The 23300-nt window shown below is 45.7% G+C and overlaps 1 protein-coding gene across 1 annotated transcript in view; it reads right to left on the bottom strand.

Annotated features, from left to right (window-relative positions):
• Window positions 1-23300, bottom strand: part of ACOXL (acyl-CoA oxidase like) — a 365696-nt gene that overhangs the window by 256178 nt on the left and 86218 nt on the right. The window contains 1 exon segment of the mRNA XM_067704360.1: window positions 2451-2485. Within this exon segment, the coding sequence (XP_067560461.1) occupies window positions 2451-2485 (35 nt within the window).

Genomic DNA, 23300 nt, shown 5'->3' with positions numbered 1-23300 from the left:
ACCCAGAAGGCAGATGCTCCCGTAGACAGACAACTGCTAGCCTTTCTGCTTGCCTGCCATCCAGCCTGGGCAGGGTCTTTGTTTTGAGGAGTGGGTTCTAAGTTTAGGGTTGTGACTGAACTCCTAGGGCTACAGAAGGAAGGCTGAGGCAGCCAGGATCCACCCCACCCCTCCACAGCCTCCCCATACGCTGCCTCTCCTCCAAATACATGTCAAATAGTCATTGAAAGGCTATGTGTTCTCAGGGACCTGTATTCTCAGCCTGCCCAGGCATCTCCCTGAGCCAACTGGACCTGCGTCCCACTCTCGCACTTCGGTGGAATGAGGATGGTTTAAGGGCCGCTGCCTCTAAGAAGCCTCCTTTGATTGGTTGACCCCCTCCTATGAGAACTGCATCTGTCCTGTCTTCTTCAGACATACCCCTTGTGTACCCCCAACTAGTGAGTGCCTTGCAGCAAGGACAGTCTTAAATTTCTTTCCACAAGTGCTCTAAATAAATACTCCAACACTCAGCTGGGCTCCATGGCAGAGCGCATTTCTAAATATGGCCGAACAAAGCTCTGCCACCTCTCATGTTCTTGTTACAACGTGACCGACACTCCCTCGGCCGAGGGGGGGGCGGGTGTCTCTACTCCCTCCCTCTGAACACAAGTGGGGGCTTGCGACTGTGCCAACCAGTAGAACAAGGTGGAAGTGATGCTCTGTGAGGCTGGGCCACAGAACGGAGACAGCTTCCACGTGGTTCTCTCTTTCCAGGACACTCACTCAGAGAAAGCCAACCACCATGCTGTGAGGAAGCTCAAAACAGCCCACATGGAGAGGAACAGAGACTGCCCCCCCAGCCACAAGCCAGCCTCACCCACCGGACACAAGAGCAAGTGAGCCTTCAGATGACTCGCCCCCCAGCCCTTGAGTCCCCCAGCACAGGCTCCAGACCCTGTGAAGCAGAGACAAGCCATCTTCACTGCCCTTTCCAGACCCCTGACCCACACACTGCACGGGCATGATAAATGGTCGTCCAGTGACAGTAGGCAGATAGGAACTGGGGCGGAATCCATAAATGTGGCCACAGGATGAGCAGCTCCAAAGCTCTGCCCTCTCTAAAATCGACGTTCGTTTACCACCCGAACATCCTTCTTTCCCTTCATCACAACAGAGCTCCTGTCCTTAGCTCCCTTAGGGTCATGGCTCAGGGTGGCTACCTTGCTACTCAGCCTCATAAACCTCTATCTACCAGCCACATTTCCTCAGTGAGGCGGGTGCTCTGGGGAAAGAGGAACAAAGGGGAATGTTGTTTACAATCCAAGCGAAGTGCTTTCTTCGTGGTGCACCCACCACCTCCATGGGGATGTGATAGGGAAGAACAAATCTGACCCCATACTGAATCTGTTTCTTTTACTTTAACCTTTTTGTACTCTATGGCTCTTGCTACAAGTTAATCACTAAAAGAATGTTGCCTATAGCCTGGAATATACAGGGTAGCCCATTCTCAAGGCTCTGACCTTTAAAGGTATAACACTTTCCCATTCATAGAGATAAAAAGTTGCAGAACAGAGAATAACATTTGTCTTGTTGGAGGTTTATAGGAACATTGTGCCCTGACCAACAGGACAGCTGCAAGAACAAAGGATTCCAGCATCAAGAAGGCTGCAACAACCAGCCACACCCCCTCCCCTTTTAGTATAAAAGAAGTCTGAATGGATCTTTGGGACACTAGTCCATCTTCACAGTCTGCTGGCTTTCTGAATAAAGTCACTAAGCCAATCCCTCGTGTGGCTTTCTGGCCTCATTTCTCATGCATGACATCCCTGTTTCCACTTCTCACCCTTGGACAGAGTCCACTCCCAGAAATCACGTCGGGTCCCTGCCCTAGAGCATTACATTTTTGACTTTAAAAGAAATGGGCAGGGCTCCCCTGTTGGCGCAGTGGTTAAGAATCCACCTGCCAATGCTGGGGACATGGGTTCGAGCCCTGGTCTGGGAAGATCCCACATGCCTCAGGGCAACTAAGCCCGTGCGCCACAACTACTGAGCCTGTGTGCCACAACTACTGAAGCCCATGCACCTAGAGCCCGTGCTCCACAACAAGAGAAGCCACCACGATGAGGAGTCCATGCACCACAATGAAGAGTAGCCCCTGCTCGCCGCAACTAGAGAAAGCCCACGCGCAGCAATGAAGACCTAACGCAGCCAAAAATAAATAATAGATAAATTTTTTTAAAAAAAGAAATGGGCTACCTACCACAACTTTTACGTAAAAATCTTATTCCTCCGAAGAGTGATTAACTCTCACCAATCAAGCAACTAGAACAATTTCATCTAATTGCTATCACACTGACATCACAGATAGAGCAGCCACCAAAATTAAGCTCAAAAACTTGTAGACTGGAGCAAACCAAAATCTATAAATCAGTAAGGATACTCCTTAAAAGAGAAAAATGTAACTTTACCTGTGGCTATAGCGAATGGCTATCGTCAACCCAAGCTGCAATTAAAAAGAGAGAGGAATACATATTAAATAATATCAAGCACATGCTGAATTCACAAGAAAACTGATGTAACGCGCCAACTTTTTTTAAACATTTCTTAAAACACCTTCCTGCTAATGTTTCCTAAATAACACTTTTTTTTTTAAATAACATGTTTTAATGATCGATCTTTAGTTTCAACTTAACTCTTAAAAGGATAATGGTATTTTGAAAGGGTCTTAAGCAGGGTACAATATTCCATCATGGATTAGACAGAAGGTGTCTCTCATCAGGAAAGACTTCCAAAAGGCTCTTTTTTGCCTTTTTAAAAATGCTTTAATGTTTATTTTTTATTGAGGTGTAATTGACAAAAGGGTATCTATTTAAAGTGATGACATATACACATACATTGCAAAATGGTTAACACACATTAGCACATTAATTAACACATTCATCGCCTCACAGAGTTACCTTTTATTTCTCTTTTTGGTGAGAACACTTAAGATCTGCTCTCTTGGCCACTTTCAACTGTGCAACACAGCATTGTTAACTACAGTCACCATGCTGTACATTAGACCCTTAGAACTTATTCTTCTTAGCCCTGGAAGTTTTTACCCTTTGACCAACATCTCCCCACTTACCCCCACCCTGCAGCCCCTGGCAACCACCATTCTACTCTTTCCATGAGCAAAACAGGGCTCTTTCAGCTCTGAGACAAAACCGTGAAAAGATAGGACTGCAGAGCGGATCTGATTCTGAGGTTTGCATTAGGAGAGCATGGCCACGCCCAGGTCCTGGGAGCGACCCTCTCACTACCTCCACCCCAGGGGGACTGACCACTTGGGCCAGACCCTCCCTGAGGGGATCAGCACAGACTTCACCCTGATCCTGTCAGCTCAAGGCCAGCAAGGCAGCTCCGAGGACTGCAAGGAAATCGCACCTGTGATATACACGTGACATCAAGAGAAAGTGTACACGACTGCCGGGCACGGCCACAAGCAGAGCCCGAGGTGACACTGCAATTTCCTCCTTACCCTGTAGGGGTGTCAGGGAAACCTCTCAAGAACAACTAGAGGTCGGACCATATGGCCTGGGCCTCGGCTGGTTAACGCAAGGCCAGTGGTGGATTACATGACAGCCACGTTCAACTGCTAACCATATGGGTGTCAGCAAGTGATTTAACCTCTCAGAGCCTCAGTGTTCACAACTGTAAAATGGGCAAAGTAATTGTGTTCTCACCAGATTAACATAAGGATGAAACAATTTTTCTATCTATGTGTTTGTACCTGTGTGTATGCCCACGTGTGTGCATACTGCCTGATGGATAGGGAAAAAACTCTATAAATAATCACTACCACTATTTATAGGCAACAGCCCTCTATGAAAATGTCACACTCCAAAATTTAATTTTTAGTTGTTTTTAAGTTTAATTTTTGCAACTTTGCAAGTATTTCATCATGTAAAACACAGTGATCAGCCCTAATCATGCCTATGTAAGTCTCACTAACCCACTTGTGGCTGAATTGTGGCATGACTAGTTTAAGAATCTCAACTGCAGTTAAAAACCGAAGCATCATCTATAATATCATTTCTGGGCCAAAAGTCCACCTAAGTAGCACCTTAACACCCCCAAACACGTCACTGCCCATTCCCTTGATGTCAGCTCCCATAGAAGTGGGGGTGGGGAGGTGACTTTTGTGGCACCCTCCTGGGTGCTGCAAGATGACAGGAGGGTCCCTGGGGTAGTGGGAGGGTCGATGGGGTAAGCAAGAGACAAGGGGAGGAAGAGTTAGGAGAAATCTTTGTGATAAGGAAGCCCAATTCTTCTAACCTGCTCAGGATACTGCAGAATCCCCCAGCTAGTGTGGGAATAGCTCCGGAATCATGCGGCTGGGTGCCACCACTGCATGCACCTGAAGTATGGAATCAGCGATGGAGAGATAAGGCTTCATTTTACCCAAAGCATACCTAAAAGTGAAGGCATGAAGTAGATAACAGGTTGATTTCGTATCCCCCTCGCCTGAATGCATTCAATTATCTATTTCAGCTCAGCCAGGAGTACATTTTCTCTGAGGCTTCAGCAAACAGAAGAGGAAGATGCCTCAGGGACCATCAAGAATTTAAAGAAAAAGGAGGAAATTATTGGGGGAATGAAATAAAAGTAGAAACTGCAGCCTAAAAAGGTCAGAATGAGCAATTTACCAATTTCACAGGCCAGGTAACTTCACCTTTCCTGGGGTTAAAAAGTTCTGGCTTACAGTTAGGCTAATTATAAGATAATTTTACTGCCTGAATATTTTGATAAGCTTTGGAGTACTGTTTAACTGGTGCCTTTCCACAGTTGAAAGATAAGCCCTTGCTGGAGTAGGGAGGGGAAATGGGTCTGGGGAAGGACAAGAATAAGAAAAAAAAGCAGAAAAAACTGTTACATTGCAGCTGTGCTGGTTAAAAGGGGCTGGGAGATAAATCCTTCACAGAAGCAAATTTGAATTAAGCATTTTTATTAGTCTTTTCTTGGCTTCTGAATCAAATATGTTTTACAGTCATTTTTAAAAGGACACCTTTGTTAAGGAAGAGAGTGTGAACCTTGGGATGGTACAGACCAGCCACAGAATCCCGCAGGTTTCCAGAGATGCGCTAGGGAACAGGATGATTGGCACCTGTACAGAGACCCCAGAGCTACGTGGGAGCCCACTGATGGGACAGATGGGAACGGGTCATTGTACAGTCCTTCTGGAAACCTGGCTTAAACGCCACATGGAATGCACTGGATCTGATTAGGCAGCCCTGAGAAGGTAATGGAACAGCGTAGAAAGCTATTGCGGGCCTCGCCATGAAACCCCACATTGGAACAGGTAAACGAGGCCAGTGAGCTGTGTGGGGAGCCTCCTTATGGTTCCTCCTCCTGCATCCTACCTATTATCTGACCCTAGAGAAGGCAGGGGAGGCAGAGACTTCTCTGAGGTTTCTGCCCCATAGCAAATGCCGCATCAAGGTAACTGGGCCAACTGCTGAGAGATGGGCCAGAGATGTTTTCTCCCTCGGCCCTAGGGACGAGGCCAGCCAGGCCTCTGTGAGCGCTCACCCTGCGAAGAGGCATCAGCGTCTAAGAAATTCTTCAAGCAAGTCACACCACTGCCTGTGTGTGCACGTTCACACCCAACTCACTCGTATGTGTGTGCACATAGGCACACAGGTGCACACTCGTGTGTGCATGCACACACTTACAGAGGCGCATCCACACCCATGTATGCATGCACAGGTACATATGCATTCCTATTCGTGCATGCATGCGCACATATAAATAAGCACGTGTTCCTGGGTGCACACGTGCACGCACATGCTTATACAATACTCGCATGCACCAGCACATGTGCACATATACATACGGATACACATTCCTACAGCCATGTGTATATGCATTCACCCATGTGCATAGGGACACTTTGGCATTTGAAGAGGCCCATAGAGCCTCTGAGACAAAGGGGGGCCTCAGACAATTGACCCTTTTGTTGCTGGTCTCAGCAGGGGCCCTGGGGAGAGAGAGGAGGGAGGCCCGGGGGTTGGCCCCCTGACCCCGGCCCAGCCCGGGCTGAGGCCCGGGGACACGGAGGTCAGCGGAGTTTTGTGCAGCCACCCTCCATCGAGAACACCCCCCCGGGACATACTGTAAGTATTGCCAGAGAGCACTTAACAAACTCCCATTCGGAGTACTTCTCTCAAGATTCCCACAATTTGTTAATAACAAAATTCAATCACCTTTTAATGGCCAGGAAAGAGTAATTTAACTTTTTTTTTTTTTCAAAGTCTCCACCAACTACAAAAAACCTTTTTCCTGCTGCTTCGGCCTGAAAATGCTCCTTTTTTTGGAACAGCTGACCGAGGCAGCTGTTTCGTATCAAGTCTAGGGGTTTTCTATATGACCCAGGGAGCTCAGACAACTGGCAGGCCTTCCTGCATTAAAGGGTAATCTGAGAATAATTTGCCATAAAACACCCAGAAGTGGGCCAGCTGTAGCCGGATACACCCTATAAAGCACCACGTGGACTGTGCAGACCTTGTAAAATAATCATAATTTTAGAAAACACATTTTTAAAATCCATCTTTTGAAAAAACTTTAAAGAAGTGGCTGGCACTGTCTTAGAAGGCAGTAGGGAACGTCCTTACAGGTGCACCGACTGTCACCAAGCGCCCCTTCCCTGAGGCCCGCTGGCCCAAGGGTCCCTGTGTGGCTGGGAATCTGCTGTGCTTCGTGTTTACGATGTGCTGTCACACACACAAGGCTGCCAGCGGCAGGTGAGGAGGAAAAGTCCAGTAGGTGCCAGCCTCCAAGTCATCCAGCTGGTGACTGGTGCTCCAAGTGTGAGTCCAGAACTTTCTAGACCAGGGGTGCTTTGCTGGCCGGGGCTGTGACCAGAAGCCATGCCCCTTCACGTGGTCAGCCACCAACCAGCCACAGCCCTGGCACCGGTGCTCCCCGCTCCTCAAAAAAAATGCTGGACATCAGGGGTTTTATTATGAAAACTCCCATGTTTGAAACTGATTTGACTATTTTTCAAGAACTACGGGAGCCAAACAAAACACGTCAGTGGAATCTGGCCCGGGGGCCGCGGGTCTGCAACCTCGCTTTACACCTTTCCATGCTGCCAAGGCTCTGCTCGGGTTCTCCAAGCTTCCAATCTTGAATTAATGAGTTTGTGACAAATTTGGGGAAAGCCTTCCTGTTAGGCGTGACTCTTCCCTCCCTTTCCTATACTTCGGTGGTGATTTTTTTATAGTTGTTTTTTTTTTTTTACTTTCAAGGGTCCAAAGATTTATAACATCACAAAATAAAGTCACAGAGAAAGGTTGTTGTTTATTTTCCTCCTGTATTTTTTAAATGATTTCCTCCCCTTTTCTGGGAAAATATGGGAAAGGAGCGTGAAGGGGAGAAGAAGGCCATGGCGTGGACAGAATCCCACACAAACAGAGCCACGGTGTGCTGGTCCACGGACGGGAGGCAGGGAGAAAGTGATCCACCGAACGCATCCTGTTAACCCGTTCTCTGGCTCTCCTTCCAACTCTGTTCTCTCCTCCTAAGAGCCAGGGCCCCCGTGCTCCCGCAAGCAGCACCTTCCAGAGCTGGTCTTCCTGCAGGTAACACCCCAGACTTCCTGCCCCTCCGTGCGTGACTCTGAAACCCTGCCACACACGCCATGACCCACTAGTCCTCAGCAGTGGACGTCCGTCTAGGGCTGTCTTAGGCACTCACTACTTCCTCTGAAAACTTAACTATGCTGGACCAGCCAATGCTTATGGTCAGTCGCAATGAGCTTTGTGGTCCAGTCTCCCACTTTTTCTTGCCTGTTTCCTCACGTTACCTATTTCGTGGGGTTGTTTTAGGCAGATTAACTTAGACTTCTGGGATGAGGCCCTGACCCGGACCTACTGAATCGGAAACTCTGGTGGGGGAATGGAGTGCGGGGCAGGTAGCCAGTCCTCCGGGGTTCAAGTTTAGGAAGCACTGAAAGAGATGATGTATGGAAGGAACTTAGCAAAAGGCTTGGCACAGGTGAATTCTTAGTAACTGTGACGACGACGATGATGATGATGTTACAGTTCATAATAAAACTATTTGCATTTTATGTCCTCTTAATGTCATGTCAATGTCCCACACTCAACTTCAGGGATTATCATCACTGTGAGCTCAGCCAGCTAGTAGGCCTGGGGTGATGTCTGGGGAGATGAGGCTCACAGGTGATTACCCACTCAGCAGGGAGAGGTGTCCCCACCCGTCTGAGATCCACTGTGTGCTGTCCACAAACAAGTACAGGGCTGGCTTCCTGGAGGCCAAGGGCAAGTCTCAACAGGCTGCAGACCTGCCCTCCCCACACTGCGCTTCTCTCGCTAATTCCCATCAAAAGAGGGAGGAGGGCTTCCCTGGTGCCGCAGTGGTTGGGAGTCCGCCTGCCAATGCAGGGGACGCGGGTTCGTGCCCCGGTCTGGGAGGATTCCACATGCCGCGGAGTGGCTGGGCCCGTGAGCCACGGCCGCTGAGCCTGCGCGTCCAGAGCCTGTGCTCCGCAACGGGAGAGACCACAGCAGTGAGAGGCCCGCGTACCACAAAAAAAAAAAAAAAAAGAGGGAGGAGACGGCAAGAAAGGCAGGAGGAAGAAACAACAACATATTTCTCATTATTGAGTTTATTTCGTGATGTTATCCTTCCTTGGGCCCTTAAAATTTAATTTTTTTAAAAAAACTGGAAAAGCTAAAGAAAAAGTCACACTTAAGTTTAGGAAAAGAAGGGCATGTGCATAACGTGTAAACTCTTTCCAGATTTGTCAGAAACCTAGTAATTCAAATCTGAAACTTTCAGAACCCGATGTAAAACTTGCTAAATCAATGGAAATTAACATTGAACAAACACTGAAACCTAGGCAGTGGTTGTTTAACCAACCTAAGAAAACAAGTTGTTTTCAAGTCTCTAAGCCCCGAGTAACTGAAAAGATAAGGCCGGTGATGCTGCTGTCCCTCCCCGCTGTTCCTGGGAACCTGAGCCAGGCACCATCTTTTTGGAGTAAAAGTTAAACAGCTCTGCTTGGAAAGCTTGGAGATGAGTTTTCACAAGGACTTGCTTTGTCCCCCAATTCGCACAAATTAAAAACATCTGTGAGTCTTGAGTTGCTGCCCGTTCCCCCCACCCCCAGCAACAGCACCTGGGCCCCCTTTTACCAGGCATCTTCCAGGGACCAAGCCCCATGAGCCATGGGTCAAGGGACCACCCCCTGCCCTGCTCTCAACCTCGGTACCATCCTCTGCAGAGAAACAACAGTGACTGCAGCCCCTCCCCAGAAGACAGGGGGCTGGACACCCTCAGGGCCTAGCAGTGGTGAGGACTCCAGGAGGCCAGCTATCATCCTTGTCATTGTCATTCAGTGGCCGTGGTCTGTCCACCTGTGTCACAGCAGAGTGAACTCATGGGCGTACATCAGGTCCCGGTTACTCATCTTTGTGTGGCCGGTACCCAGAGCTGGATAAACAGGGCTGCCAGAGAGCTTCATGAACCACTGAATTCACTCCAGGGAGAATTCAGCTTGTATTCACCGAATTCACTTACAGCTTGTGAGTGTCAGAGGAGCTGACCGTATTTTTTTAAGTTTTAGGTTTCCAACAAAATAACAGTAGATTTTGGTTTCTTGGCTTCTCTTGATATGAATGGTTGGGTATTCGATAATATGAAGAAACCACACACTCTTTTCGTAGAAAACCTAATTTGCACCGGCGTGACGATGGACATGGATTCTGTGTGCAGCCTACATCACAGAACAACTAACCCAGAAAACTCTGGAACTTTCAGTGGCAAATACTACTTAAGTGAAAGCCTGATTGTAAGTCAGAGTCGGCCGGGGGAGAAGGAAGAGGCTGAAGAGAAGAAAAGGAAATGTATGCGGACTGAAGGGGACAAATGGGTGACACCCTCACATGCAGTCAATAACAAGGGTATTTTAGGGCATTTCTATGGTGGATTTTGGCCTGTTAAATACAAGAAAATGAAAGGCCGTTCATAGCCTGTCACTGCAGCTTAGCGACCCCAAAACCGCTCGTTGACCCACTCTGAGCCCCAGATCCTCATCGGAGTCGAGAGTAAAATGCCCAGGAAAGGAAATCCCTTTTTAACATAAGACACAAGAATACTTTTAAAGAACCTGTTTCAAAGAAAGAATAACAGTTTTCTTCCTTCTAGCTCTTACCTACTTTCTCCTCTAATCAAATTCCTACCAGAAAGAAATTCACAAAAACGTAAACAGACAAACAAAAATCCTTCCTCCCAGGTATATGGGACATGGGCTAAAATGAGGCCCTGCAGAAAACATGACAGCAGCTGTTAAAAAGAGCGCAGTAAAAAGAATTTAAAAAATAATTTTAAAAAAGAGTGCAATATATCCACTGTTGAAAAAGAGACAATATCTTTTTAAGTAAACTCTTAATTATGAGATAATTGTATTAATAGATTCACATGCAGGTATCTGAAATTATATAGAGGAATAATGGGAGAGAAGCCCCATGTATCCTTTGCCCAGTTTCCTCTAAGATGTCATCCCCAGTGACATCTTGCAAAATTATCATGCAATATCAGTGAGGGTATTGACATCAGTACAGTCCAGCTACAGAACGTTTCCGTCACCTTGTGATGCCCTTTTATAAATGCATCCGTTTTCCTCCCACACTTATCCCTGTTTAGCCCCCGGCAACCATCAGTCTGTTCTCCAGCCCTGTGATTTTGCCTTTTCGAGAATGTAATATAAATGGAAGCCTACAGTATGTAACCTTTGGGGATTAGAGCTTTTCATTCAGCATCATTCTCTGGAGATGGATCCAGTGGCTGCAGGTACCAATAGTTCATTCCTTTTCATTGCTTAGCAGTATTCCATGATACTGGAATACCACAGCCAAGGAATCTGTTAAAGGACATCTGGGCTATTTGCAGTTTAGGACTGTTATACGTAAAGCTGCTATGAACATTCATGTGCAAGTATCTGCATGAACATAAGTTTTCATTTCTCTGGGATAAACGCCCAGGCATGCCACTGCTGGGTCATACGGTAGTTCCATGTGCAATTTTATAAGAAACTGCCCAACCGATCTCCAAAGTGACTGTACTGTTTTACAATCCCACCAGAAATGTATGAATGACACTGTTTCTCTGCATCCTCACTAGCTTTTGGTGTTATCACTTTTTTTTTAATTTTGTGCCATTCTGATAGGTATTATTCTGATAGCCATTGTGGTTTTAATTTACATTTTCCTAAGTGTTTAATGATGTTGAACATCTTTTCACATGCTTATTTGCCAACGGTAGATTCTCCTCAGTGAAATGTTTGCCCATTTTCTATTTGGATTGGTTGTTTTTTCGCTGTTGAGTTTTGAGAACTCTTTCTATATTCTATATACTAGTCCTTTGTCAGATATGTGGTTTACAAATATTTTCTCCCAGTCTGTAGCCTGTCTTTTCATCTGTGTAACAAGGTCTTTACAGAGCAAAAGTTATTTGTTTTGATGAAGTCCAACTGATCAATTCTTTCTTTAAGGGATATGCCTTGGTGTCTACTCTAGTGAGGTGGACCTCTAGTGAGGTCTCAACTACTGAGACCACGTGCTGCAACTACTGAAGCCCGCGCACCTAGAGCCCGTGCTCCGCAACAAGAGAAGCCACCACAATGAGAAGCCGCGCACCGCAACGAAGAGCAGCCCCCGCTCACCGCAACTAGAGAAAACCCACGCACAGCAACGAAGACCCACCACAGCCAAAAATAAATTAGTTAATTAATTAATTAAAATTTTTTTAGCTATTCTGCTTCCTTTGCCTTCCCATATAAACTGTAGAATAACCTTGTGTATATTCACACAAAAAAAAATCTTGCTGGAATTTTGATAGAAATTGCATTAAACCTATATATCAATTTTGAAGAAAACTGGCATCACTACCATATGGAGTCACCCAATCCATAAATGTGGTATGTGTCTCCATTCATTTAGATCTTCTTTTATTCCTTTCATTACCATTGTATAATTTTCAGCATGCAGTTCCTATACATGTTTGTTAGATTTACTTCTGCGAATTTCTCCTCTCTCTCTTTTTGAGCAAGTGTAAATTATTTTGGTGTCCACATGTTCGTTGTTAATATATAGAAATACAATTTATTTGTGTATGTTTATCTTGTGTGCTGCAACCTGCTAAATTCACTTAGCAGGTTCTAGGAGATTTTTCGTAGGTTCCTTGGGCTTTCTGTATAGACAAGCATCATCTCCAGATAGGATCGGTTTTGTTTCTTCTTTTCTCATCCAAATGCCTTTTCTTTTCTTGCTTTACTGCACCAGCTGGAAGTCCAGCACTATGTTGAGTAAAGGTAGTGAAAGCAGGCACCCTAGCCTTGTTCCCAATTTTAGGAGGAAAGCATGCAGTCATTCACCATAATGTATAATGTTAGCTATGGGGGAGGGTTGTAGATGTTCTTTATCAAATTGAGGAAGTTCCCTTCTTTTCCTATTTTTCTGATGGTTTTTTAATCATGAAAAGGTGTTGAATTCTGTCAAATGCTTATTAAAAACACTTATCCTGGGGCTTCCCTGGTGGCGCAGTGGTTGGGAGTCCGCCTGCCGATGCAGGGGACGCGGGTTCGTGCCCCGGTCCAGGAAGATCCCACATGCCGCAGAGCAGCTGTGCCCGTGAGCCATGGCCGCTGAGCCTGCGCATCCAGAGCCTGTGCTCCGCAATGGGAGAGGCCACAACAGTGAGAGGCCCGCGTACCACACACACACACACAAAAAACACTTATCCTCCTTTAAACTATCCCCTCTCTTCTCCGCTGTCTAGTTTTTTAAAAAATACACAAAACGAATGAGAAACCAAGCCCTCTGTCCTGGTGTATAGAACATAGGCTCAGATGAAGCTTTCCATAAAACACAATCACAGGTGTTACAAAAGACTGTAGTAGATCTGATGTGAAAAGTGACACAACATACTTTTAAGCAAAAAAAAAAAAAATTGCAGGTACAATCTAAATGTGCATATAATGTGTTGAGGGAATATCTGATATTGAATGGTTATATATATAATTATTAGAAAGGAAGTCTGGAAGACTAAATACCAGATTCTTGGATGGGAGGGGTTTGGGTGGGAAAGGATCTTCACTCCCTTTTATACTCTTCTCCAGTGTGTAATGTGAATATTTTAACATAAGCAGGTACTAATTGGTAATTTTTAAACGATCTAATAAGGGAAAGTATGGAAAACAATTACCTTGCAAAATGCTATGAACCGTGTACTTTACGCATAGCTGAATGCAATTTTTCTCTTAAGGTGCTGTCTTTTGTCAGCCTGAAACATGGATGCTTTGGCAAGGAGATATTATTAAACTGTGTTCCACCGCCACTCAAATTCACACGGAATAAAAAGGACAACATTTTGAAATAAAGATTCAAGAAAGGGAGTAAAAGAATGAGGACACATCTCTTGGTAATAAAGTCTTTCACCCCTACCCCAGTAGATTCTCACAAAGGTTCCATTTCATCACCTGGATTTTTAGGTCAGTGTTAAAGGTGCTAACTTCGGACTTTGCTGGGAGGGGAGGGAATTTGTCTAAATTGATGGATTTGATAGAGGCAGTGACTGAAATGCTGCACACACACCCAGCAGAGGGGGAGAAAGACACAACCAGATAGAGAGAGCCCTACCGAAGTGTGATTGTGTGGTCACTGGCATACGGAGAAGAAACGAAGCAAAACACCTTCTCTAGTTTACAAGCACTGCTGTGAGCCATCACTGCCTCATCAGGTGACAGAATAAACATGCTAAGTTTTCTCCATATTTCCAGGACAGTTCTCTAAGGTGCATTCCCTTCCTCGGAAGAGAAAAATCAACTTCCCAAAGAGTAGTCAAGTCAAGCAACACAGCTGAGGGGAGACAAGCACAGCCCAGGGCGACCAGTGAGGCGTGGGACCAGCACTAACCACCACCAACAAAGACCCAGAGACACAAACCCACCTCCCGAAGCGGATGCCAATTAGACTACAATGAGCTGACACTCCAAAGTGAGGTGTGGTTGGAGCTTGGAAAGTTCAGCAGGTAAAAAGCTGTGGTACTGGCATAAAAGGCACAGTCACTGAATCAGAAAATCTAACCAGTATCAGACATATGGGAAAATACTCAAGCTTAGGATGTAATATGAAAAAGGCAGAACGTAAGCGAGAAGCATTTCCACACTGACGTTACGACCACAGAAAAGGGTAGCACAGGTGACTTCCTCTCATCCTCAGCTCACCGGCCCGGCCACCCTCTGGGGTCAGCCAATGCTCTCCAGCTGAGCTGCTCTGGCCCCAGCCCTCCCCGTGAACCCCACTGCCACCTCCTCGAGAGCGTCACCTCCCCTCCCAGGAAGCACAGCAAGAGCTTGCTACAGGGCTGCCTTTCTCCAGCTGGAAACTCAGAGCTGATCACACTGCCGAGCCCTGTGGAACGCCCTTGTGGGACCCCAGTGGCCGTGTGATGAAGCCGAGACTACAGAGCTACCTCACCTGCCTCGTGGCCCCTTTTTCAACCACCCACCCCTTTCACTCCCACCTGGCTCATCAAATCAGCCCCAGATTCCCAAACGCAGTGCATGCTACTCCCTTTCCCATCCCACCCCACCCCATTCCCCACAGTGCTCTTCTCTCCTCAGTCACCTTCCAAATCCTATTCATCCTACAAACCCCCTCAAACATCATGACCCCTGGGAGGCTTCTCTGCCCCAGCCCGGCTTTCATCAGCCCCTCTTCCGGCTCCTTCGCCCAGCATGTGCGAGGCTGCGGTCTGTGTACAGACGTCTTTCCAGCATCCTGCAAGCTCTCGGAGGGCGGGCTTTCATCTTCCATCCCATGCCTGGTCCACGGGGAATCCAGGAGTTCAGTGAACATTTGTTGAAATCATGGGTTTTGTATTTCCTTCATTGCTCTCCTTTAACATGGTTATGCAGTTGTCTGTGGGCATTAAGTTACACGAAATTTGTATTTGCCTCCCTGACTCAGCAGGCGGAAGAACAGCCGTCGCAGATGCCTCCATGTTCTTGTGCTACGGTGCAATGGCCACCAATGACAAAGTTGTGCTTATTTCTCTCTGTGTGGAAACTGCCCATTTTATGCAAGTGAGGTACAGGGTTCCAGCTCCATCATCAATGTTTATGAAAAGCCTATTGTGTGCAAGACACTGAGGAGGTCATAAAGAGGCACAGGGCATGATCCCTGAGCTCGGAGAGTACAACATAAACCAAGAAAATAGCTTCATTATCCACTGTGTTAAGTGCCAGACTCCAGGAGTTCCCGGGAGGGTGACCTTGCTGTGAAACCTTCACAGAGGAGCTGGGGCTGGAGCTGGGCCTCAGGGATTCACACAGATATGAGAACAAGGGTGACTATCACGTGGGGACCTCAGCATCAGTAATGGCTTAGCAGAAAGGACTCTGAGTCAGACAGGAAGTTTGGACAATAATACACCTCTGGGTGCATCCACCAAGCACTTTCTGCAGGTCAAATACGGTGCCAAGCACAGCAGAAATGTCGCTCCATCTAAGCCTCATAAAATCGCTGAGAATGAAGCATGACTATTCCCATTTGGGGATGGGGAGATGGAGATTCAGAGAGTATGCTACCTTGCCTAAGGTCACACAGCTAGAAAATCGCTGAACGCCTGGGGATATTGGGACTGGAGTATTGAGGGTCTTTTTTTTAGTTTAAACAAATAAGAGTTTATTTTATTTTTTTATAATAAGTCATCTGAAGGTGGGTGAATGCTGATGTTGGTTTCGCTGCTCAACAATGTCTTTAGGGACCAGGTCCTATAGAGGTCCATTTTTTAGCAACTGGCTTCTCATCCTTGTGCTTGTTGCCTCATGATCACAAAACGGCTGTTGCAGCCCCAAGCATCATGCCATATTAAGTGTCTTCAGTACAATGCTAAACATTGGGAGCGTGAGCCTGCAGACAACAGGGAGATGCTGAAGGTGTGTGACCAAGGTAGACATACTCAGTGATGCTTCTGCCAGGTTCATCTTGGCCTTTGCTTAAGAGTAATTGGAGGAGAGAGATTCTAAGAGAGAAAGCTTTCCTTTAATGTACTATATTTTTGTCCAAAGATGCATTTCATTCTTTGTTGATAAGCAACCAATTTGGAAATGGGAAATTAAATAACACATCCAGTTTTGTGGGGATTGTGGGAGTTGCAGGGCTGTCTCTGTCCTTGGGTATCAGACTTCCCTAACCCCTCTCAGCCCGGCGCTCTGGAGCAATCTCTAAGTCTTCTGGAATATCCGGCACTCCTCACTCTCCAGTCCTCACACCTTCCTGCCACCGGTTATGCCCAGAACCACGGCCCAGGCCTTCAGTCAACGACAGAAGGAAGGAAATGTCACACCAAAATGAAGGAAATGAATATTTTTTATGGTTCTAAGAAAAACCTCCACTGTGGCTGGAGACCCTGGACATTTCTCCACCAAGACCCTCAGAGTCACGTATAGAGGGCATAAGGCCATTTGATGCAGCACTGTCTCTAAAAGCAAAACTTTGGAAACAGCATAAATGTCCACTAGGAGGGGTCTGGCTATCGTGGACTACCACGCATGATTTAAAAGATGGAGGAACTTTTCTATATACTGACTTGGAAAGATCTCTGAGAAGTAGGGCTGGGTGAAAAACAGCAGGCAGAAATTCGCTTCTAATGTGGCCTTGTGAACCCTCTCCAGACTGACCCTCCCATAGATAACAGCTATAAACTCTGAGCAAAGTGCAAAAACAACTACTGAGAATTCTGGGGAGTAAAAACAAGCAAACAGCTTATAGAGGAGGGTCAAAAAAATTTGAAGTAGGGACTTCCCCGGTGGTCCAGTGGGTAAGACTCCACGCTCCCAGTGCAGGGAGCCCGAGTTCGACCCCTGGTCGGGGAACTAGATCCCACATGCATGCCGCAGCTAAAGAAGTCCGCAAGCCGCAACTAAAAAGTCCGCATGCCGCAACTAAGAAGTCCGCAGGCCGCAACTAAGAAGTCCGCAGGCCGCAACTAAGACCCAGCACAGCCTAAATAAACAAATAAATACCTTTTTTTTTTTTTAAGTTAAAAAAATATTTGAAGTAGCCCCTGGCACAGAGTGAATTTCCTGGCTTTTCGTGGTTGTTGTTTTCCTGGGATTTGCCCTGAAAACAGGCCACAGTGGAGGAGCAGAACAGCAGGGAGGCAAAACTCTGAGAGAAAAATCCTGTTGTCTTGCTGGCTAGAGGCACTGGGAAAAGGAGCAAAGGCAACTATGGTCCCTGGAGTGTGTGAAGGAGCCCAAAGAGGCAAGAGTAGAAGAAGGAGTTCTCCTGACTTTGTACATGAACTCTGGATGAATCTCAGGCTGACTGCTAAACCAGCATGCATGGGACAAAGCAGTGCATGAAAGGCTTGAAGAACTGAACATAGACTTGAACCCACAGAGAAAGCTCAAGGTCAGGCCTTGAGTCTAACCAGGTTAATTGCCTGCTAAAATAAACCATCAACATTCTTCAGAAGACTACAGCATAACTCAAAGTCCTCAAAACATAATATTCACAACATCCAGGATATAATCCAAAATTGCTCAATTTATGAAGAACCAGGAAAATGTGCCCTATTCACAAGAGAAATGACTATCAATAAATACCTACCCTAGAATGATCCAGATGTTGAAGTAATCAGATAAGGGCTCAGCAGAGAAACAGAAGATAAAAATAAGAAATAAATGAAATTTTTAGTTTTGGAAATATACAATATCTGAAAATAAAAGTTCACTGAACAGGCTTAATAGCAGAATGGAGATGCCAAAGGAAAAAGTCAGTGAGCTTAAAGATAGATCAATATAAATTATCCAAACGAGAGAGGTAAAAAATGAACATAAAAGAAGATATAAATAAATGGAGGGATATGTATTTGAAGACTCATGTTCATGTATTTAGAAGACTCAATATCATTAATATGTCAGTTCTTGGGATCCCAACACAATCCCAATCACGTTCCCACCAAGTTACTTTATAGATATTGATAAACTGCTTCTGAAATTTATATGAAAAGGCAAAGGACTTAGAATAGCCAAAACAACAATGAAGAAGAACAAACTCGAAGGACTCACACTATCCAGTTTCAAATAGAAGACCCAGAAATAGCCCCACAAAAATATAGTCAACTGAGTTTTAACAAAGCTGCAAAGGCAATTCAACTGAGAAAAGTTAGTCTTTTTGGCAAATGGTGCTGGAACAGCTGGACGTCCATATGCAAAAAAAAGGGGGGGGGGACCTACACACAGACCCTACACCTTAAACAGAATTAACTTAAAATGGGTTCCAAACCTAAATGTAAAATGCAAAACCATAAAACTACTAGAAGAAAACATAGGAGAAAATCTATGCTACTTTGGGTCTGTGATGAGTTTTAGATAAGCCACCAAAAGCACAATCCATGAAAGAAAAGATAAATAAATTGAAATTTGTTAAAATTATAAAGTGTCTATGTCAGAGACACTTTGTTAAGAGAATGAAAAGCCACAAATTGGGAGAAAATCTTTGCAAAACACATATCCGATAAAGGACTGATACCCAAAATATCCAAAGAACTCTTAAAACTTAAGAATAAGAAGGGCTTCCCTGATGGCGCAGTGGTTAAGAATCTGCCTGCCAATGCAGGGGGCATGGGTTCGAGCCCTGGTCCAGGAAGATCCCACATGCCATGGAGCAACTAAGCCCGTGCTCCACAACTACTGAGCCTGCGCTCTAGAGCCCGCGAGCTACAAGTACTGAGACCGTGTGCCACAACTACTGAAGCCTGCTCGCCTAGAGCCTGTGCTATGCAACAAGAGAAGCCACCACAGTGAGAAGCCCGCACACCACAGTAGAGAGTAGCCCCCGCTCGCCACAACCAGAGAAAAGCCCGCGTGCAGCAGCAAAGACCCAACACAGCCAAAAAAAAAAAAAAATTAAGAAAAGAAAACAACTTAATTTAAAAAATGGACAAAAATTCTGAAAAGACACTTCACCAGAAAATATATACAGAGGTCAAATAAGGATATGCAAAGATGCCCAATGGCATATGTCATCAGGGAAATGCAAATTGAAACAACTTGATACCACTATACACCTATTAGAATAGCTAAAATCCAAAATACTGACAATAGCTGGAAAGGATCCAGAGTAATGAGAACTCTCTCATTCATTGCTGGTGAGAATGCAGATTGGTAGAGCCCCTTTGGAAGAGAGTCTGGCAGTTTCTCACAAAGCCAAATATAGTCTTACCATATAATCCAAAATACTCCTAGGTATTTGCCCAAACAATCTGAAAACTTATGTCCACACAAAAACCTGCATGCAAATATTCATAGCAGCTTTATCCATAATCATCAAGAAATGGAAGCAAACAAAATGTCCTTCAATGAGTGACTAGATAAATAAACTATGGTACATTTATATAGTAGAATACTATTCAGCAATAAAAAGGAATGAGTCATCAAGCCATGCAAAAACATGGATGAATCCCAAATGCATATTGCTAAGTGAAAGATGCCAGTCTGAAAAAGCTACATACTATATGATTCTGTTTATATGACATTCTGGAAAGGGCAAAACACAGAGCTGGCAAACAGATGAGTGGTAGCCAGAGGTTTAGGGAGGGAAGAGAACTGAAGAGGTGAAGCACAGGGTATAATTTGGGGGTCGTGAAACTATTCTGTATGATACTGTAATATCAGATACATGAAATTATACATTTGTCAAAACCCGTAGAACTTTACAGCATGAGGAGTGAAACTTAATGTATGCAATTTTTTTAAAAAAAAAGTCATTTAAAAGTTGAGGGGATCCCAGAATGGAATGCAGATTTGACAGAAGAATCTAATAAATACCACAAATGTATGAAACCAACTCACTGCCAGAGGTAAGGGATAAAAGGACTGAACTAAGTAACTTTGGAGCTGAGTGTAGGCTGTAAAAATAAAAGCAAAACGAACTGAACATAGTACTGCAGTGTAGATGACACAGTTGTTTCCCATGGGGCTATGAGTTAATTCCGGAGCCACTGTGCACATATACTGGAATTGAACAGTTAAGGAAATGGATGGCAGATAGCTGGAGCTAGTTTCTCACTGTTGCAGCAGGAGGTTATAGACAAGCAAGGGGAGAAGTCTAGAATGGTCCATATGGTAAGGAATTACAGTTGAGACATCAGTATGAACTTTAGCTCCATATAGATACAAAGGGATACATATTTACAGATCTCTGTGTATACACACGTTAGTATATAAACGTGTATTTCCTTCCTCCATCAACTGAGAAGACCTAGAAGTAGTGACAACACTCCGATAGCAACAAAAACACCTAGCACCCAAATCTTGATTTCTAAAACCATTCTTCAATGAAAGGAACCAGGGCTCCTTGTGGAAATGCCTGATCCTAGGGCTGGGGCACAGGACCGTGAAACCAGGGGTTTTGAGAGCCCGGCTTTAATGGATTACACTTGGGGTCACAGTTTGGGTAAAATCCAGCTGATGAGGTATGACAGCCATTCCTGCCATAAAGTTTTCCATACAGATGCCTGATATTTGTTGGGAAATGAAATCTGAAAAGGGTCATATATGTTATTCATTAGAAGTTCCTAATCATACTGTGAGTATTCAACCACAGTGGAAGGAAGGAAATTTTCCCTCTGACTACAGGGTTCCCTCGTCCCACCCACATCTCCTGGGCTGTCCTAAATCACACCTTCCCAGCAGCTGTCATCTTACTGTTCTCCTTTGTCCTTCTGCAATCCAACTGGTGAATTTCTAATTCTGGGCTGACCCAACCATTTCGTTTCCCTACCACCGCCCCAGGTACAAACTAAATCATCACATTGCTAGGCCCTGCCATAAATACAGGATGGACCACAGCACACTACTCAGGACTGGGTCTTCCACGGTCTCCACAGGCCCCCTTCTTCCTCGCCTCTCTCCTCCCCACGCCTTTGATGGCTTTGGAGACCGAGGCTTCTCCTCCAAAGTTTCCACCCCCATTCCTGCTCCCTTTCCTTACACCTTGACCTACCTCTGCATTCCTAAGAGAATAGAAAGCATTTGTTAGAATGCTCTCAACGTCTTCTGTCCCTGCTTGAAAATTCCTCTGTCTCCCCCTCTCTTCAGACTGTCCCTCCTGTCTCTGAGGAAAAACCATCTGCTTTGGTTTCAGGGTCATCCCTCTACCTGTGTTTTAATGTCATGTCATAAGTCTCCCTGTGACCTTCCCACCAATCAACCTCCCTCTGTCTGGCAGCATTAACCTCCCCCTTTCTACTTCCTCTTTCCCCTCTGGGATGAGCTCAGACGTGCTCAGGTCACTCCTGCCCCCTATGATAGCATTCCTCCACCCCACAAGCATTCAAACTCTGGTCCCATATCACCTCCCTCGGTTGAAGGCACGGCTATAGTCCCACACAGACCTGGGTTCAAATCTCAGCTCTGCCACTTACCAGCTGGGTGATGCTGGGAAATAACCACGACCACGCTAAAGTGTGTGTAGGGGCTTCTGCATGCTGGGCACCCAGTGAAGGGCTTCACTTACAATAAGACAATAGCTCACGGCATCCCATCAACAGCCTCAGGAGACGGGTCCATTATATTTCATTTAGAGAAGAGAATCCAACTAATTTGTACAAGTTCACACAGCTAATAAGGGCAGACATGGAACTCAAATCCAAACTGCCTCACATTCTGTCTCCCAAGAAGCCTGACACTGGTCCCAAATCCTTCATCTACGGAGTATCAATCTTGGTGCCTCCCTTCACTGACGTATATACACGACCAAACGTAAAATAGATAGCTAGTGGGAAGCAGCCGCATAGCACAGGGAGATCAGCTCGGTGCTTTGTGACCACCTAGAGGGGTGGGATAGGGAGGGTGGAAGGGAGACTCAAGGGGATAGGGGGATATATGTATACGTATAGCTAATTCACTTTGTTATACAGCAGAAACTAACACAACAATGTAAAGCAATTATACTCCAATAAAGATGTTAAAGGAAAATATCTTGGTGCCTCCCTTGTGGAACTCCTGTAAGAATTAAAAGAAATGACGTACGGAGAGCACTTAGCATGAAAAGTGCTAAGTCTGGCACTCAACAAATCAGCATCACTCAACAAATGGTGGCGACTGCTGACCATACATGCTTTCTGGAAATTCTCTCCTCTTGGCTTCCACGAAGCTATGACCTGGTTTTCCTCCCACCTCTCTGACCCATCTCTTGCATTCCCCATCATGCCCGTTAGCTTGTCCTTTAAATATAGGCTTTGCCCAGAGAGCTCCCTCTTCCTGCACAAGGGGAACCTACTCCCCCAGCTTCAGCCAACAACTCCCAGAGCCTCCACATGCCTGCCTGACAGTTCTGCAAACTCACTTCTCCCTCCCTAAACCTGTTCCTCCTCTGTGTTTTCCATTCCAAACTAAGATGTCCCGTGAACCCCAAAATAGATCTCATTGCTTCTTTCCTTGGAAATGATCAGTAGCGTCCCATTGCCAACAGAATAAATTGCAGAATCTTTAGCAAGGCAAGCAAGGCGCTCCATCATCTGTTCCAAACCATCTTCCCAGCTGCCTGCAATAGCCCCAGTCTCCTGGAAGGTTGCAAACATGCCTCTCTGCCCCAGGATAGGCTCTTTTCCCAGCTCAGCACCCAGATGCTCCAGCAGTTCCAAGCATGGCATCACGTCACATCCCTCACTGTCCTGGGAATCATCTCCAAACTGGCTCCATTTGTCTGGGTCTCTATTTAAAAACGAAGCCCAGAAATCAACACGGTCCAGGAATGGAGTGGAACTACCCACTGCTCTTAACAGAGCATGCCCTCTTCCTGCACCCAGCAGGCCAGGTCAGGATGGGTTCTAACTTCGACATGGCAGCCGCGTCAGCCTTCACTGGTCACGTGACGGCATGTTCCCAGGGCACCCACACTGGCGCAGGATCCTTTCAGGTCTACACTCTGCTTTTCCAACAGGACTGAAAACCACTGAAGGGCAAGGACTTATATCTATGCTCTGTCCTCCAAAACTCACAATCTTCTCATGCCTTTAGTCCATCTGTAGTGAGTAAAGGAGAGGATTTGTAAGGTCGTATGTAAAGGTGGGGTTATGTCAGAAGAAAGGCCATACTTAAACTAACTCCGCCCCTCCTTTTTTAAAATTGTACTTAACTTAAAAATGGAGTAGGGCTTCCCTGGTGGCGCAGTGGTTGAGAATATGCCTGCCAATGCAGGGGACACGGGTTTGAGCCCTGGTCTGGGAAGATCCCACAT

Source organism: Pseudorca crassidens, chromosome 14, assembly GCF_039906515.1.
Source record: "Pseudorca crassidens isolate mPseCra1 chromosome 14, mPseCra1.hap1, whole genome shotgun sequence".
In the NCBI taxonomy this organism is placed as follows: domain Eukaryota; kingdom Metazoa; phylum Chordata; class Mammalia; order Artiodactyla; family Delphinidae; genus Pseudorca; species Pseudorca crassidens.
Note: the sequence above shows the minus strand (reverse complement) of the source record. Positions and strands in the feature narration are given on the sequence as shown.